The sequence below is a fragment of the Perognathus longimembris genome, chromosome 17 (genome assembly GCF_023159225.1).
Source record: "Perognathus longimembris pacificus isolate PPM17 chromosome 17, ASM2315922v1, whole genome shotgun sequence".
Taxonomy (NCBI): Eukaryota; Metazoa; Chordata; class Mammalia; order Rodentia; family Heteromyidae; genus Perognathus; species Perognathus longimembris.
This window is the reverse complement of record NC_063177.1, coordinates 24,843,382-24,861,825: the sequence shown is the minus strand read 5'-3', so window position 1 is coordinate 24,861,825 and position 18,444 is coordinate 24,843,382. Positions and strand designations below refer to the sequence as shown.

General features: G+C 41.3%; 2 protein-coding genes across 3 annotated transcripts in view; one reads left to right on the top strand and one right to left on the bottom strand.

Annotated features, from left to right (window-relative positions):
* The window catches only part of Acaca (acetyl-CoA carboxylase alpha), a 270,437-nt gene that overhangs the window by 235,943 nt on the left and 16,050 nt on the right, over positions 1 to 18,444 (bottom strand). The gene's annotated exons all lie outside the window — the stretch shown is intronic.
* Positions 1,710 to 14,510, top strand: C17H17orf78 (chromosome 17 C17orf78 homolog). Its single transcript, XM_048365965.1, is given in 8 exon segments — positions 1,710 to 1,726; positions 3,648 to 3,727; positions 5,846 to 5,892; positions 9,078 to 9,195; positions 10,535 to 10,701; positions 12,737 to 12,828; positions 12,980 to 12,986; positions 14,021 to 14,510. Coding segments are annotated over 8 exon segments (606 nt in total). The 3' UTR covers positions 14,099 to 14,510.

Below are 18,444 nucleotides of genomic sequence, written 5' to 3'. Positions count from 1 at the left end.
AAGCACAAAATAATATAATTCTGAGGAGGTAACTGATATGCCAATTAAAACATTACACTGTAGCCCATAAATATGTATAATTACTATGTCAATTAAAATACATTTAAAAACTAATCTGGGCTGGGAATATTGCCTAGTGGCAAAAGCGCTTGCCTCCTACACATGAAGCTCTCGGTTCGATTCCCCAGCACCACATATATGGAAAACGGCCAGAAGGGGCTCTGTGGCTCAGGTTGCAGAGTACTAGCCTTGAGCAGGAAGAAGCCAGGGACAGTGCTCAGGCCCTGAGTCCAAGGCCCAGGACTGGCTAAAAAAAAAACTAATCTAACCAGGTGCTGGTGTCTCGCACCTGTAATCTTGGCTACACAGGAGGCTGAAATCTGAGAATCACAGTTCAAAGCTAGCCCAGGCAGAAAAGTCTGTGAGACTATTAAAGCCAACTAAAACCAATGAATTACTCAGAAAACATCAGAAATGGTGCAGTGGCTCAAGTGGTAGAGAGCTAACCTTGAGAAAAAGAAGTTCAGGACAGCACCCAGGTCCTGAGTTCAAGTAAGCCCCACGATACACACACACATACACACACACACACACACACATACACTCTCTCTCTCTCTCTCTTTAAAATAAAATAAAAATTATCAAAAAGCACCCTTTAAAAATTGTAGAGGTAAGAAGATTTTAAAACTCAAGAGGTCTTGGGCGCTATCTTTCCCAATCATACCACTGAAGAAATTTATTAAGTAACCTGCTCAAAATAGTTGAATCAAATTACAGAGCCTAATCTAGAGCTTTGATAGGCTTCCTGGCTTCTGATCAAATGCTTCACCTGCAGACCCACTCGAATTCATCCATTTAGTATGTGTTTCCTACTGTCTTCCAGAGGTCACATCTCCAAATTTGACACACCATAACCCCCCCTTACTATGATTATAGTATCCTTTCCTTCCTAACTGTGTATGGGAGGGGAGATCAAAAGAGATACCCCCTGTTTTAACCCTATATCAAACACTTAGAAAATTAGTGGAAATATATAAAAGAGAAACAATTCTGGGTCTATTTCTTCATCATTAGATTTTTTTTTGTCAGTCCTGGGGCTTGAACTCAAGGCTTGGGCACTGTCCTTGAACTTCTTTTTTTTTTTTTTTTTTGCCAGTCCTGGGCCTTGGACTCAGGGCCTGAGCACTGTCCCTGGCTTCTTCCCGCTCAAGGCTAGCACTCTGCCACTTGAGCCACAGCGCCGCTTCTGGCCGTTTTTTCTTTTTTTCTGTATATGTGGTGCTGGGGAATCGAACCTAGGGCCTCGTGTATCTGAGGCAGGCACTCTTGCCACTAGGCTATATCCCCAGCCCCTTGAACTTCTTTTTGCTCCAGGCTAGCACTCTAACACTTGAGTCACAGCATAATTTCTGGCTTTTTCTGTGTATGTGGTACAGAAGAATTGAACCTAGAGCTTCATAAGCTAAGGCAAGCACTACCACTAAGCCACATTCCCAACCACCATTAGATATTTTGACATGTTAATTGCAGTATCCCACAATATGGCCTCCTTGAACATGCAGGCTGATTTCTGAGCCTCTGAGTTTAAAAAGGCAAAGTTAGGTTTCTGAGAGTGGATAAAAGAACACTTTCCACTTTATCTTTGGCCTATGGGAAAAGTGAGCTCTTCTGCCATCTTGTGACACAGGGTGAGAATAACTAGACCGCAGATGCATTCCTACCCCAGGTGCCAGGTGGCAGCACTGTCACGTGGCATCTAAAGAGAATTTCAAATAAAACAGTAGGGTAAATGTTCCATCACTAGGGAGCAGAGAATCATGTAATTGTGTTAAGGAAATAGTAAATAAAAATCATGAAACCCAAGGAAGGTCAAGAGACCTTTTAATTCCTGTGCCAGGAGATATAGGCAACTATAGCATAGGGGAGAAGAAGGGACAATATCAATAAAGATTTCCTGTGGAACATAATGCCTAATACTTCCTTCTATCTTTCCACATGTCAACTAACATGTTGATTTTCAGTGACATCTTTTCCTTTTATGTTTCCCCACTAAGACTTCTCTGATGCTCAATTTAGCCAGATGTCAAGTTCTACTGATATGTCAGAAAACAGGGTGCTGTTTTAAATTGTTATAATTTGATTCAAATTTCATTAATAGAAAATCCTTTAAATCAGACTCCTTTTATTTACTAACTTATTTATTAAGTTGTCTTGTTTTTAAGATAGGGTTCCAGCACAGTTTCAGTATTGTTCTCACTTCAGAAGAAATCCTTACAAGACGTCTTTGTTTCTACAAAAGTAACATATTCAAATATATAGGGATGTTGTTAGGTAAGAGAGATGAAGGAAAAAGTGATTTGGGGTGGAATGGTACTATCTGCTGCTCTTTTGTAACTGTTTAACTTTAAATGTAACTGTTTATTTTTTTGCCAGGAATGGTAGTGTATAGCTGTAATCCCAGCACTTGGGGAGCTATGAAGGAGAACCAAGATTTCAAAGCTAAGCCCCATGCTCGTGGCTCAGGCCTGTAATCCTAGCTACTCAGGAGACTGAGATCTGAGGACCAAGGTTCAAAGCTAGCCTGGACAGAAAAGTCCATGAGACACTTATCTCCAATTATATAGCTAGTAGAGGTGTGGCTCAAGTAGTACAACACCAGCCTTGAGTGAAAAAGCAAAGCAAGAGGGCTGGGAATGTGGCTTGGTGGTAGAGAGCTTGCCTAGCATGCATGAAACCCTGGGTTCCATTCCTCAGAACCAAATAAACAGAAAAAGCCAGAAGTGCCACTGTAGCTCAAGTGGTAGAGTGCTAACCTTGAGCAAAAGAAGCTCAGGGACAGTGCCCAGGCCCTGAGTTCAAGCCCCAGGCCTGGCAAGATAAAATAAACTAAAAGCCAAGCAAGAATAAGGCCTGAGTTCATATCCTAATACTGGCACACACACACACAAAAAAAACACTTATTATTTTCAGAGTTTTCTAAACACTTCATCTATAAAATTAGCTAGTTAAAGTAAAATAGCATATGATGCAGAAATAATGTGTAATAAAGTATAAGTAGGAGCTAGGAATGTGGCTTAGTGGTAGAGTGGTAGGCCTAGCATGCATGAAGCCTGGGGTTCCATTCCTCAGTATCACATAAACAGAAAAAGCCTTCAAAGTAGCACTGTGGCTCAAGTGGTAGAGTGCTAGCCTTGAGCAAAAGAAGCTCAGGGATAATGCCCAGGTCCTGAGTTCAAGCTCAGGATGGGAAAAACAAACAAATAACTATGATTCATTGTTCAGTGGAAAACTATACAGTAATAATAAACTTTTGAAGATTCTCCTAAGTATGTTAGGCAGATAGAACAGGGTGGGGAAGAATAAAATAAGCATTTTTGAAGGAATAGGATGCTTAGTTTTTCATTAATTTACTCTTTTCACTTTTCTTTTCCCTAAAAGTAATAGGTTAGTATTCAGTTTTCTTTATACTAAGCTGACTTTTTATATACAACTGGCTGAATCTTAAAAAGTCATTTTTAGGGAGGGTTTGATTGCCCCAGTTGTAAGTTTTATGGGCAAGAATTTCATTCTTTCGTATTCTCCTCCTGTGCTCAGAATCCTAATGAGTAAGTACTGGGTAAATTCTGTCCCATTTCCCCTGACTCTAGAGATAGGAGCTGCCAAGTGGAACAGTTGCCTGGGCTCTTCCCAAAGGATGTGAGAGGCATCAGGAATTTGTTAATACAAGGTAAGGAATGGAGCCCTATTTGAGAATCAGTTTTCTAATTTCTAAGATCTCTTTTAGCACTGATATTCTGTGATGTTCATATGATCTTCATTTCTGATGACTCTTTTTGATTTTTTTAAAAAAATTTCGTTTTGAATGCTTCACAGTAAGGCATTCAAACAGCACAGGAGTGTGTAGTAAGTCTCTCTCCTCCTCCTGTCTCTTCATCTTCCAGTTCTCAATCCCTGAGATAACTATTATTGCCAACCTATTATATTCCTTGCAGAGATATTCTGAGCAAGTATCACATATATTTTAAAAGTATAATTGGGGGGCTATTAAAAACTATAAAAGTGGGGGCTGGGAATATGGCCTAGTGGCAAGAGTGCTTGCCTCGTATACATGAGGCCCTGGGTTCAATTCCTCAGCACCACATATACAGAAAATGGCCAGAAGTGGCGCTGTGGCTCAAGCGGCAGAGTGCTAGCCTTGAGCCAAAAAAAAAAAAAGAAGCCAGGGACAGTGCTCAGGCCCTGAGTTCACGGCCTAGGACTGGCCAAAAAAAAGAAAAAAAAAAAAAAAAAACCAACTGTAAAAGTGGGCTGGGAATATGGCTTAGTGGTAGAGTGCTTGCCTAGCATGCATGAAGCCCTGGATTTGATTCCTCAGTACCACATATACAGAAAAAGCCAGAAGTGGTGCTTGTGGCTCAAGTGGTAGAGTGCTAACCCTGAGCAAAATAAGCTTAGGGATAGTGCCCAGGCCGTGAGTTCAGGTCCCAGGACTGGCAAAAAAAAAAATAAAAGTAGTAAAGTATAAATGCCTTTTCCATTTAACAATATATTCAGCAATTTTTTTTTTTTTTTTTGGTCGTGGAGCTTGAACTCTGCGTCTGGACACTCCCTGAACTCTTGAGCTCAAGGCTGGTGCTCTATCACTATGCCACAGCCCAACTTCCAGTTTTTTGGTGGTTAATTGGAGATAAGAGTCTTGGGGACTTTCCTGCCTGGGCTGGCTTTGAACTGCGATCCTAAGATTTCAGCCTCCTGAGTCGCTAGGACTACAGGTGAGAGCCACTGGCACCAGCTATATTTCAGCAATTTGCTATATCAATGATGCATACATTTGCCTCATTCTTTTTTTTTATTCCTTCCTTCCTTCCTTTTCTTTCCTTTTTTTCTTTCTGAATGTCACTGGAGATTGAACCTAGAGCCTCATCTGTGCTGAACAAGTACTCCTCCACTGAGCTACAATCCCAATACTCCTCATTCTTTTTTGTGTTTTGTTTTTTTTTCTCCAGTCTTGGGACTTGGGACTCAGGGTCTGAGCACTGTCTGTCCCTGGCTTCTTTCTGCTCAAGGCTAGCACTCTCCCTCTTGAGCCACAAAGCCACTTCCGGCTTTTTCTGTTTATGTGGTGCTGAGCAATTGAACCCAGGGCTTCATGCATTCTAGGCAAGCACTCTACCACTAAGCCATATTCCCAGCGCCTCCTCATTCTTTTTAACAGTTGTTCAGTATTTTATTGTATGGCTGTACTATAATTTATTCTGTTAGTCCCCTATTAATGGATATGTTTGTTTTGAGTCCTTTGAAAATACAATGATAAAAATGAAATGGCTTTATCCATTCTTCTTGTATATCTGCAATTTATCAAAAGGATAAAACCAAGAAGCAGAACTGTTATGTGAATGGCTTGATAGACTTTGCCAAATTACCCTCTAGAGAGACCATCCCATTTTGTATTCCACATGCACTGTGAAAATGTCTTCCCCCACAGTTACTAGGCAATGAATGGTTCTGGACCCCGGCCATAGTCTCTCCACCTCTCTTCTTTCTTTTTCTTTCTTTATTTTTTATTTATTTATTTTTTTGGGGGGGCCAGTCCTGGGCTTGGACTCAGGGCCTGAGCACTGTCCCTGGCTTCTTCCCGTTCAAGGCTAGCACTCTGCCACTTGAGCCACAGTGCCACTTCTGGCCATTTTCTATATATGTGGTGCTGGGGAATTGAACCCAGGGCCTCATGTATACAAGACAAGCACTCTTACCACTAGACCATATCCCCAGCCCTCTTCTTTCTTTTTCTCACCCATTCTTTTTGTCAACTAGTTTCTAATCAGTAGATTGCCTTTTTATTCAGGCAATTCCTTAGACCCTGCTCCTATTCCGTTGGAAAAATCAAACTTGGTACTTGTAGAGGACTGAGGGATTCATAATGAGAAAAATGAAGAAACAAACTTTTAGTAGTAAAGCACTGCCTAATAAGCATTAGGCCCAAGAACCAGTCATATAATATCTAAAAAATTTTATTACCTATATAGAGATTGATAAATAAGAGACTAGGTTCTAAGGATGTGGCCAATGTTTGGTAAATTATATATCTTTATATAACGTGGATGTTTCACACACTGTATTATACTTTCTAAAATTCTACCATTGATATCCTCAAATTAGGATTTCTTATTCAAATGTTTTTAACCAAAAGCCAGCTAATATTGCAACTCCATGATCACTGAGAGTAGAGTGTTTGTATTTACAGACTGGCTCCATCTTGACACTCAATTACTTTACAGGTGAGACCTGAAGGAGATGAGCTGAAAACATGGATAGACATTAATTTAGAAGTGAGGCAGAATTGAATTTACACTGACATTTCCCAGGAGGTGGGAACACATGCCATGTTGAAATACCATTATCCCTGTGGCTACAGAGCAGAATTTTTCTACTTAAAAAGATCATCTTTAAACAGTACAAGAAATGTATCCAATGCCTAATGTATGAAACTGTAACCTCTCTGTAATTCAGTTTGATAATAAATATATATAAAAAAGATCATCTTTAGTTTATTCCTGCTCACTCAATCATAATGTCACTCAGATTGCAAAGTATCTTCAAACATGCTGTCTCATGTTTTTGCTTATGATCTTCACAACACCTCTGAGAAATATGCTGAGTATTATTTTAATCATCATACAGATTTGGAAAACCAAAACTCTGATAGCTTATCCAAAATAAGGTTTATCTTTCTCTCATCTCTCTCATAAACACATAGGTTATCATGTCAGAGAAATGAATGATAGTATGCTATAAGTCTCCTTGCTTTTCTTTTTGAACTAAATGACTTTAAGGGTATCTCTACCTGCCCCTTCCAACACTATCTTCCTGAAATTAAGGATTACTACTTCTGTGGTTTTAGGTACAGTGCCTGGTACTATGGCCACAAGCTCCTGAAGCAAAGATCACCTTTACATAGACTTAATCAAGACGTGGAGGAGTAATTTAGAAAGGTCAAGAGGAATACTTAGGCCTGACTTAGTAAGCAATCAGACATGTTCTTCCAAACTGGAATAAGAACCACTGCCTGAATTGGATGAGGTCATTAGTGAAGGCACATGAAGTGAGTTCCAGACTACAGCCAGAATCCATCTTTTCCTCTTCATTTCTACTCCTAAACTGGAATCACACCATCTCTCATCTGATGCTTGCAGTAGCCTCCTAGCAGGTTTTGGTATGTCTACTTGCCCATCCTCAGACCCTCCCAATTCCTGTCATCCCCTTCACAAAACCTTGCAATAAATCTCCGCTTCAACCAGAATAAAAACCAAAGTCCATGCCAGGCACTGAAGGCTCACACCTGTAATCCTGGTTACTCAGGAGGCTGAGATCTGAGGACTGCTGTTTGAAGCCAGCCCCTGCAGAAAAGTCAAGGTGAGACCCTTATCTCTAATTAACCACTCAAAACCTGGAAGTGGTGCTGTGGTTCAAAGTGATAGAGCACTAGCCTTGAGCAAAAGAGCTCAGAGACAGAGCCCAGGCTCTGAGTTCAAGCCCCACATCCAACAACAACAACAAAACCCCAAAGTTGTGGCAGGCACTACCACCTGTAGCCCTAGCTACTCAGAAGGCTGTGATCTAGAGGATCCAGGTTCAGTGCCAGCACGGGCAGAAATATCTGTTAAACTTCCATCTCCAAAATAATCAGCAAAAAACAAGGTGGTATTACACTTCATCTCCAAAATAACCAGCAAAAAAAAAGTGGTATAGCAGCAGCCTAACAAGTGTAAGGCCCTGAGTTCAGACACAAGTGCTGAGGAAAAAGAAAAAAACAGCAGTCTTTAAACTGGCCTGCTAGGCCTTATACCTGTTTCCTCGGGATATTTATGTTCTGAACATCATTCCATGATGTTTCACTGACCACTATGCTACACCTCTACAACTCTAACACTGCTTTGTAACCACACTCTCATTGCCTTTCCTCCCAAGTCAGTACTTCCCCAGGCTTCTGTTTAGTGCATCCATCACTTCCGTCAAGTCCTGCTACAATTCTCACTTTCTCACTGAGACTTAGCTTATACTGCAGCCTCCCAACTATTGACAATCTGTGCTCCTCAGACTACTTACTCACTTATTTTTCTCAGGTTTGAATTTTCTGGGTAGCATGCATCTCCTTCTAATATAAAACATATTTATCACATTCATTATAGTCTGCTTCCTCTGTTCTACCCCCACAGCCCTTCCTCCTCTTGCCTTGTTCCTTCTGAGAATATATCCAACCAATATAGACAAACAAAGCAGTTTCTAGCATGTATACCTTATACAGGCATGTATACAAACATGTATAAGGTATACATGTGTGAACATATGCTGGGTGAATTAAACTGAGTATATGAAGCTGGTGTTGGGGGTGGTTCCCATATTCCTTTTGCTTTCTCCAATCTCCTTTCAGAATAGTTGACTTATAGCAGTAATTCAGTCACATTACATTTCACATTCTTCCTTGGACTTTGTAGTCACCTCTACTAAACAGGAAAACTTTCAACAGTGTTATGCCCTTCCATCTTTATTATTATTATGATCTTAAGAATAATAGGCAAACAAGATAAGGTTTATTCCTTTACAGTGATCCTAAGCTAGTGAAAGGCCCTATGGAGATTTAGTATCACTATCCTCATTTATTCTTGGCAGTATTTTATGCCTACACCCTAAATCTATGAACACTTAGGTCTTCAGAGCCATAATTAAAAGCTTAATATCAGAAGTGAGTAGGTGGTTCAAACTTATAATCCAGGTACTTGAGAGGCAGAAACAGGAAGAACTTGAGTTGGAGGCTTACCAGGGCAAAGTTAGTGAGAACTTATCTCAAAAAACAAAACAAATGGGCTAAAGACTTGGCTCAAGTACTAGAACAATTGCCTGACCCATTTGAGGCTCTGGGTTCAACCCTCAATACCTCATACATTCAGGGGCACACAAACACAAAAGTTTAATATCAAGTAGATACAATAATAGTTTTTTGTCAGATCAAATGATTAAATATAGAATAAAAATTTCTCCTAAAGTTGTTCTTTCATTGTTTCTTTTTTGTTTTTCAGCTCTCTTACCAGGTGTCTCCCAATGTAGGGTCTACCCAGGAACAAGGGCTTCCCCAGAGACTCCTCACCACTATGACGAGCTCCACAATTCGAGGAAATAACAGAGAGAAAAGTACAAGTATTGGTGATTTTTCCAGCCCTTTGACACAAAGTACAAAATAAGTAGGTGTAACACAAGAACAGAAATAAAAAGAAGCATTTTTAGCTTTTGGCGGGGAGGGGCAGGCCTGCGGCTTAACTCAGGACTTGAGTTTGATCCCTGAACCCCTTTGGCTCAAGGCTAGCACTCTACCACTTAGAGCCACAGTGCCACTTCCGGTTTTATGGTGGTTAAGTGGAGATAGGAATCTCATGGACTATCCTGCCCCAGTTGGCTTTGAACTACAATCCTCAGGTCTCAGTCTCCTGAGTAGCTAGGATTATAGGCATGAATGAGCCACTGGTGCTCAGCCAGAAATCATTTTTTATGGAAAAAATTACCTTCTCTATAAAAAATAGCCCCAGAAATGTTTGTAGTTTGGCACCATCAGTGATCTTTTACGTCCAAGCAAGTGAGTTTACCCTGTAGCCAGACTTGGGGACAGAAAAACAGTATCTCTTTTGTAGATAATTCCAGTCACTGTATTTGAACAGTTGCAAAGTATTTGAACATTAAGCAATTAAGATAGTGAGGACATGAAACAAGTGCATGGTTCCATCTTCTCTAAATGGGTGAGTACTCCAATTTTGTAAGATTTGAGTTTGGATTACATCATAGACTCTACCAGTGGAAAATTAAATAGGAGATTAGTAATAACAAAATGTTAGAGCCATTTGCCATAGATTTGGCTTATGACTCAGAAGCAATGCCAATTCACCTTTGTTCCTTATCTATTCTGTTAAACCAAGAGAAGCACAAGATAGGTGACTTTCTTTTCTTTTTGCTTTTTCCCTCAGTGAAGGAAATGTGGTATTTTTTAAAGTGTAGGGACTCCGAGAGGGCTGATAAAGGTAGGTTTAGAATTCCTTATGCAACCAAGCCTGTTTTTATTTGAGAAAAGTACAAGAATCAGCCCTGAAAGACTATGGAAAATCCAAAATTCCAGGGAAGATGACTCATTGAGAAGAGGCTACAAAAGAGGTTAGGGAGGGCTGGGGATATAGCCTAGTGGCAAGAGTGCCTGCCTTGGATACACGAGGCCCTAGGTTCGATTCCCCAGCACCACATATACAGAAAACGGCCAGAAGTGGCGCTGTGGCTCAAGTGGCAGAGTGCTAGCCTTGAGCGGGAAGAAGCCAGGGACAGTGCTCAGGCCCTGAGTCCAAGGCCCAGGACTGGCCAAAAAAAAAAAAAAGAGGTTAGGGAGAAGAGGCCCCTGATTCATATCCCATTCCTGTTTCTGAATCTGAAGTGATGAGAATCCAGCCTCTGAGTCAGGCTGGGCTCCTATAAGCCTATGAGTCAGGACAACTTTAAGTCAAAGAAAGGGTTAGTCAGTCTTCCCTTGCTCAAATTCTCTTTTCTCATGAAAACTTGAAGAACAGGCAGAGATGAAGAGTTGTGGTCAAAGTTCTGACAGCTTTTACACTGTTGCTTGGTGGAATTTCCATTATAGTATTTGTCATTTTTGAAGTCCCATGACCTGTAAGTTGTCTGATGCTTTGGATCCTTGGACTTGATCTATGAAGACTTCTTTCTGTGCCCTAGGCAGCTTGGCATAAGGAGGAAAGCTCAGAACTTGATACTTGAGTTCATTAGCTGAGTAGTTTGGGGGAAAGCTGCTTTACATCAATATCAGCTGCCTCATCTGTTAAAGTGGGACTCAAAGCATTTGTCTTGCATGGATGAAGGTTAATTGGGATCCTGTGTAAGAGATGCTTAGCATATAGAAGGTGCTTGCTAAACGTGAGTTCCTTCACTCCATGCTCTTTTATTTTCTTCTGTTATTGAAGTGTGTGTGAGTGTGTGTGCATGTGCGTGCTGTGTGTGGACACTGATACTGAAGCTTGAACTCAGAACCTCATTCTCTCACTTGTCTTTTTCCACTCCAACTTGATGCTTTACCACTTGAGCAATGGCTTCATTTCCATGTTTTTGCTAGTTAATTGGACATAAGAGTCTCATGAATTTTTCTGCCTGGTGCTGGTTTCCAACCTTAGTCCTTAAGATCTCAGTCTCCTGAGTAGCTAAGATTAAAAGCATGAGCCACCAGTGCCAAGATTGGGGGAGGGAGGATAACAAGTTCTCACTATGTAGCTCAGCTTGATCTTGAACTCATGATCCTCCTGCCTCTGCCTCCTAAGTACTGACTACAGACATACACCAACATGCTTGGCTATGTCATTGAGTTTTTAGTGTTCTTTATACACCTGCATACAAGGATTTATTTTAATTTTAGTTTTAATTTTGAGACAAAGTCTCACTATGTAGCTCAAGTTGACTTTAAACTCAAATCCTTCTGCCTCAGCCTCTTGAGTGCTAGAATATACATGAGTACCACCACACCTGGAATCAGCTGTTTTTTAATTAAGATGTTTTTGTCCTGGGGGCTGGTGATACATGCCTGTAATCCTAGCTACTGAGGAGGCTGAGATCCAGTGGATCATGGTTTGAGGCCAGGCAGGAAAAATAGGTCTGAGAGACTGTGTTTTCAAAATAACTAGCAAAAAGTCAGGCAGGAGGAATGGCCCAAGTGGTAGAATCCCAACTGTGAGCAAACAAACTCACAGTTCAAGACCCTAAGTCCAAACACTGGAACTGGCCAAAACAATTTTTTTTTTTGTTTTTATTTATTTTCCTTTTTTTTTTTTTTCTGGCTAGTCCTGGGGCTTAGACTCAGGGCCTGCGCACTGTCCCTGGCTTCTTTTTTTGCTCAAGGCTAGCACTCTGCCACTTGAACCACAGCGCCACTTCTGGCCGTTTTCTGTATATGTGGTGCTGGGGAATTGAACCCAGGACTTCATATATACGAGGCAAGCACTCTTGCCACTAGGCCATATATCCCCAGCCCGAAACAATTATTTTTATTAGCATTCATTAGTTGTTCAAGGAGAAGTTCTGCAATTTCCATATATGCACACAATGTATTCCATCAACTTCACCTTTCTCTCACTCTCCTTAATCCCTTCTCCATTCTTTTTTTTTTTTTTTTTTTTTTTTTTTTTGGCCAGTCCTGGGCCTTGGACTCAGGGCCTGAGCACTGTCCCTGGCTTCTTTTTGCTCAAGGCTAGCACTCTGCCACTTGAGCCACAGCGCCACTTCTGGCCGTTTTCTGTATATGTGGTGCTGGGGAATCGAACCCAGGGCCTCATGTATACGAGGCAGGCTCTCTTGCCACTAGGCCATATCCCCAGCCCCCCCTTCTCCATTCTTAAAACAATTTTAAAAGGTTTCAAAGTTCTCTTTTCTTTTCTTTCTTTTTTTTTCTTTTTGTGCCTGACCTGGGGCTTGAACTCAGAGCCTGGGCACTGTCCCTGAGCTTCTTTGCTCACTGCCTTGCACTCTACCAAAGTTCTGTTTTCATGTGTGCACATAAAGTGCTTTCTAGACTATTCATCCTCCTCACCTTCTCTGTTCACCTTCCCCTCTCCTACAGGAAGGATAATTCTAATGAGGCTTAGAAAATATTCAGATGTTTACCAGTCACTAAAGTAAATACCACTTATTTTCTTCCTTTCAGAGTCAATGTCTTCAAGGAACCAGAAAGCTCCGCCAATGCCAGCAGCTATGGAGAAGGCAAAGGAAGGGAGACCTGCAGCCTGAAACAGATGAGTCCTAGCCTGCCCCTCAGCCTGAGAAGGGAAGTGTTCTCTGTTTAATTTATGTCATTTGTTTTAAGAAAACAAGGCTAACGTATAAGTGCTGGGAGGCAGCAGGTTGCTTCACGTATAAAACAAATGTGGATAATTCTTTTTTGTGCCAGGAAACAGGTATCTATCTGTATTGCTATTTTCATAACAGTCCTAACATTAGCCTTCAGCAAAAAAAGCTCAAGGACAGCACTCTAGCCCTCAGTTCAAGCCTCAGGACTAGTACAAAAGAAGAAGGAAAAAAAAGGCAAAAAAGCTAAGGTATAGCTCCCAAGCCCTAACACCCATGCCCCAGTACCTGTACACACACACACACACACACACACACACACACACACACACACACTCATAATTATGTCCAGAAGAGTTAGGCATTTAGAAATTATATATAAACCTCAGTGAGACATGTAGTCAAGTATAGTGAGGGTAGAATGGAACTATTAAATATATTTGGTCAAGCTGGGCACCAGTGGATCACACCTGTAATCTTAGCTACTCAGGTAGCTGAGATCTGAGGCTCGAGGTTCAAAACCAGCCTGGACAGGAAAGTCGATGTGATTCTTTTTGTTTTTGTTTTTAGCCAGCCCTGGAGCTTGCCTTAAGGCCTGAGCACTATCCCTGGCTTCTTTTTGCTCAAGGTTAGCACTCACCACTTGAGCCATAGCGCCACTTCTGGCCGTTTTCGATATATGTGGTGCTGGGGAATCGAACCCAGGGCTTCATGTATACAAGGCAAGCACTCTTGCCACTAGGCCATATTCCCAGCCCCTTGATGTGATTCCTATCTCCAATTAACCACCAGGAAACCAGAAGTGGTGCTGTGGCTCAAAGTGGTAGAGTGCTAGGCTTGAGCAAAAATGTGACAGTGCCTAGGCCTCAACAACAACAACAAAAAATTTGGTCAGACCCAACATTCAAGTAGGAGTGAATAAGCACTTTGCTAGTGTGTTTCAAGTTTCAACCAACTGTAGCTTCTCATTATATGTGCAATTCAATTCTGATGCTTTTTCAGAGTAAGAACTGGATAACAGAGGTAAAATAAAAATGTACTTGGAATTATATAGGATTTTGTACTTAACAATCCCATTACTGATGTATAAAGAAATGTTTATTTGCATCCTTCTTTATCTTTCATTTTCCTTTTTGATCTCTAGGTTAGACAAGATGCTCCTAATTCATCAAACCCAAAGAAAGCTACACTGATTATTGTTATCCACCAGACATACTTCTAAAAGTTCTGCTCTGCCTCAAATACTTGAAGGAATATACTGTCTCCTTCTATACTATCTTTGTTCTACTGTTAATCAGTATGGGCAGATTCTTGCCAGTGTTACACTCTTACATTCACTGAGACCTTATAATCAACAATAGTGATACGATAGAGAAGGGGAAGCCTGGGCTGAGAAGTTACCCTCATGCCACTGCTATTGATGTAATACCTGGACTGTGTGATTCAACTTGGTATATCCACAGTAATGGATATATTTCCATTCCATCAAATGAAGACAAAGGCCTATCTCCAAACACTATGAATGGACCTCACAGCTCTCCTTGATAAGATTTAAATATAGCATCCAAACATCCCAACTGCTATCATAGCTGACTTAAAGTTCAACTGGCTTTCAACTAACTAGATAGGGTGCCTGTTTGCCCAGGGATTATGATTTAGCCTCTGCTGCTACATGTAGTTTTCAACATACTAGCAAAAAGACCTGAAAAACATTCCAAAAGTGTTCCTCATAAACCATTCCCAGGAGATTAAGATTAAGAAACTGCAGGCAAATAGTACTCTAGTGACAATACAGAACTCCTAAAGTGGATCTAATATTATGCTGCATTTTTAACACTGAGCTGCATATAGTTTGGATAAAGACTCCAGAGCAATGTGAAAAAGAACCATTCTTACAGGGACATAGCTGAGTCTGCCTGCTTGAATAAAGCTTGCTGCAGAAGTGGAAAGACCTGATCTTGAAGTAGTGTTTAAGTGAAAAAGGAATGGAAGGGTATCATCCTGCTTTTTTTCATGAGATTCTGAAATAACTGCTCTTAGACAATGCCTATATTAATGACTACCCTTCCAATCCTCACCTGCCACAGAATGTCCCTTAATCTAGAAACACCAGATTTCCCACAAGAGAAAAACCCGTGCAAAGTCTATGCTCATCAACTTTTCCGTAAGGGTACAATCCTGGCACAGATAGCTCATGCCTGAATCCTAGCTACTCAGGAGACTGAGATACAGAGGATCTCGGTTCAAAGCCAGCCTAGTCAGAAAAGCCTAAGACAGTCTGTCTACAAAGTAACCAGCAAAATTATATCTTTTTCTTTGAGGATAACTGTTTTCCCTAGCAAAGCTAATACCCCCTCTGAGGATTCTGACTCCCTCCCTAGTCACTTGAAAACTTTGGGTCCAATGGAGGAGTGTGTGTGTGTGTGTGTGTGTGTGCGCGTGCGTGCGTGCGTGTGTGCGCCTCAGTCCTGGGGCTTGAACTCATAGCCTGCGTGCTGTCCAGTTTTGTTTTGTTTTGTTTTGTTCCTCAAAGCTAATACGCTAACACCTAAACCACAGTTCTGCCTCCAGCTTTTTGCTGGTTAATTGGAGATGAGAGTCTCATGGGGGCTGGGGATATGGCCTAGTGGCAAGAGTGCTTGCCTCCTACACATGAAGCTCTCGGTTCGATTCCCAGCACCACATATATGAAAAATGGCCAGAAGGGGCGCTGTGGTTCAAGTGGCAGAGTGCTAGCCGTGAGCAAAAAGAAGCCAGGGACAGTGCTCAGGCCCTGAGTCCAAGGCCCAGGACTGGCAAAACAACAACAACAACAACAAAAAAGAGTCTCATGGACTTCGCTACCCTGGCTGGCTTCAGATCATGATGCTCAGATCTCAGCTTCCTAAGTAGCAATGATTACAGATGTGAGCCAGCAGCACCCAGATCTCCAAAGGAGATCTTTGAAAACTAAGAGAGTGGGCAGGAGAGAAGGGAGAACTTCTATGTGGACTTTGGGTTGTGGACTTTAGTCTGCAAATTGCCCCAGAACCTGACACAATTCTCATTGTCACCATTTAGACACAAATGACATTTTCAGTATCATATTTCAAAAGATAACATACAGTCTTTTCTCCTTCAAAATTTAAGTTAGTTAAGAATTAAAAAAAAAAAAAAAAACAAGGGCTGGGAATGTGGCTTAGTGGTAGTGAGTTGCTGAGCACGTATGAAGCCCTGGACTTGATTACTCAGTACCACACAAACAGAAAAAACCAGAAGTGGATCTGTGGCTCAAGTGGTAGAGTGGTAGCCTGGAACAAAAGAAGCTCAGGGACAGTGGCCAGGGCCTGAGTTCAAGCCCCAGGTCTGGCTAAATAAGTAAGCAAATAAATATAAATTTAAAATATACAACACTTTTATAACTCCATTTTGGCATTTCTTCATTCTTTAAATATAACTGAGATCACAAAAAATCAAAGTAGTCTAACAATCCCTTCCTCTCCCCTCCATCCCTCCATCCCTCCATTCCTCCCTTCCTCTTTTGCTCTCTATCCTCCTTCCTTTATTTTTTTTTTTGAGTCTTCTGCAGACCAGGCTGGCCTTGAACTCTAGATCCTCCTGACTCTACTCGCCAAGGGCTGGAATTACACATGCTATAACACCCAGTTCAGCATTCTGGCTCTCTGAAAGTTCTAAACTGGTCATTATTAGTTTTTCTTTTCTGTACCCTCTAGGCTAGTGCAAGATGGGCTTAGGGCTGGTCTCAGCCCTAATCATTCTCAACTTCAATTATAGTTTCTTATTTTGGCCCTTCTTTAAACACAATCCAACAGACTCTGACCTAAAGTAACCCTTTCCAAGGAGGATTGCTATGTATTTATGACTAGGGGCCAGAAATCCCTTATTTATTTAACTATGTTGCAGTAGGCAGGTTGAAAGTCCTCTAATCCTTTCACACTCTGATCTACTTCTCTCTTACTATCAGAAAGAGTTCCTTTTCCTAGTTCACACAGTGTCCCTCATGGTGCTTGGAGTTGCTATTTATCATTTTATGTTTATGTCCGGGTTCTGGTGCTTGAAACTGGAGTCTGTATTAATTTTTATTTTGCTATATTACTTTTTATCAACAAAGTGCCATATACACAGCAGACATTAAAAATCTGTGTTGATCATGTCACAACACCAAATGACCAGCTAAGGATAGCATAAATCATTTTCTGAAAAGAAATGTGATAATCCTTATCTTCAAATTAAAGATGCTCTTGGTTACTAAGATTTATTTTGGGGGTACAGTATTGTAACTTGAACTCAAGGCCTTCTCCTCCACCATTTAAGCTATCCTCTGAGCTCTAGATTCATATTTTTTCTTAGATTCTTTTATCTTGTCTTCTTTCTGTTGTCCATTCCAATACTTTCTTCCCTTTTTCTTTCTCACTCAAATGACCTAACTTGCCAATCATCCAAACTTTACCTTTGTTTGAATTTCTAGGGGGTATGGATCCATAACTATACTGTAATCTCAGGTCTCAGAAGTTTTTCCTTCTCCCTAACACACATTCTGTGTAGCACAGTTGTAATTTTGGAACTTGCACTGGACTTGTGTGACTTTATGCCACCCAGTGGCTTAAATTATAAACTACATCCTCTAGAAAAGGGAGGTATAAATGAATAAGTGTAACAGATCAATCATAACAAATGTGAGATATGTATTTCTGAGCCAATGGCAGAAGGAAACATTCATACAAGTCCATTTTTGTCCTATTTTAAGTCTCACTTACTAAAACTTAAATAGGATGAAGAACGATGTTTAGAGGCTTGGCATCATGTCTATGCAGAATAAGATGATGCATAGAGGCTTCAAGGATCCATTCGGGTCACTATTTCTCCCTAATGTATAGGTAAAGAATAATAAACAGGGCTGGGAATATGGCCTAGTGGTAGAGTGCTTGCCTCGCATACATAAAGCCCTAGGTACGATTCCTCAGCACCACATAAACAGAAAAAGCCAGAAGGGGCACTGTGGCTCAAATGGTAGAGTGCCAGCCTTGAGCAAAAAGAAGCCGGGGCAGTGCTCAGGCAAGCCCCAGGACTGGCCAAAAAAGAAAAAAAAAAAAGAATAATAAACAGTGCAAACTACTGGGTAAAGTCCTTATTGCACCTGCCTCCCCCCCACCCTTTTTTTTTTTTTTTTTTGCTGGTCTTAGGGCTTGAACTCTGGGCCTGGGCACTGTCCCTGAGGTCCTTTACTCAAGGCTCTACCCCTTGAGCCACAGTACACTTTGGCCTTTTCTGTGACTAATTGGAGACAAAAGTTTCACAGGCTAGGGGTTACCTACTCAGGAGGCTGAGATCTGAGGATTGTGGTTCAAAGCCAGCATGGGCAGGAAAGTCCAGGAGACTCAGAAAAGGTGGAAGTGGCGCTGTGGCTCAACTGATAGAGAGCTAGCCTTGAGCTCAAAGAGGTTCAGAGACAGCACCCAGGCCCTGAGTTCAAGCCCCAGGACCGGGAAAAGAAGTTTCACAGACTTTCCTGCCTGGACTGGCTTTGAATTGTAATCCTCAGATCCCAGTCTCCTGAGTAGCTAGGAA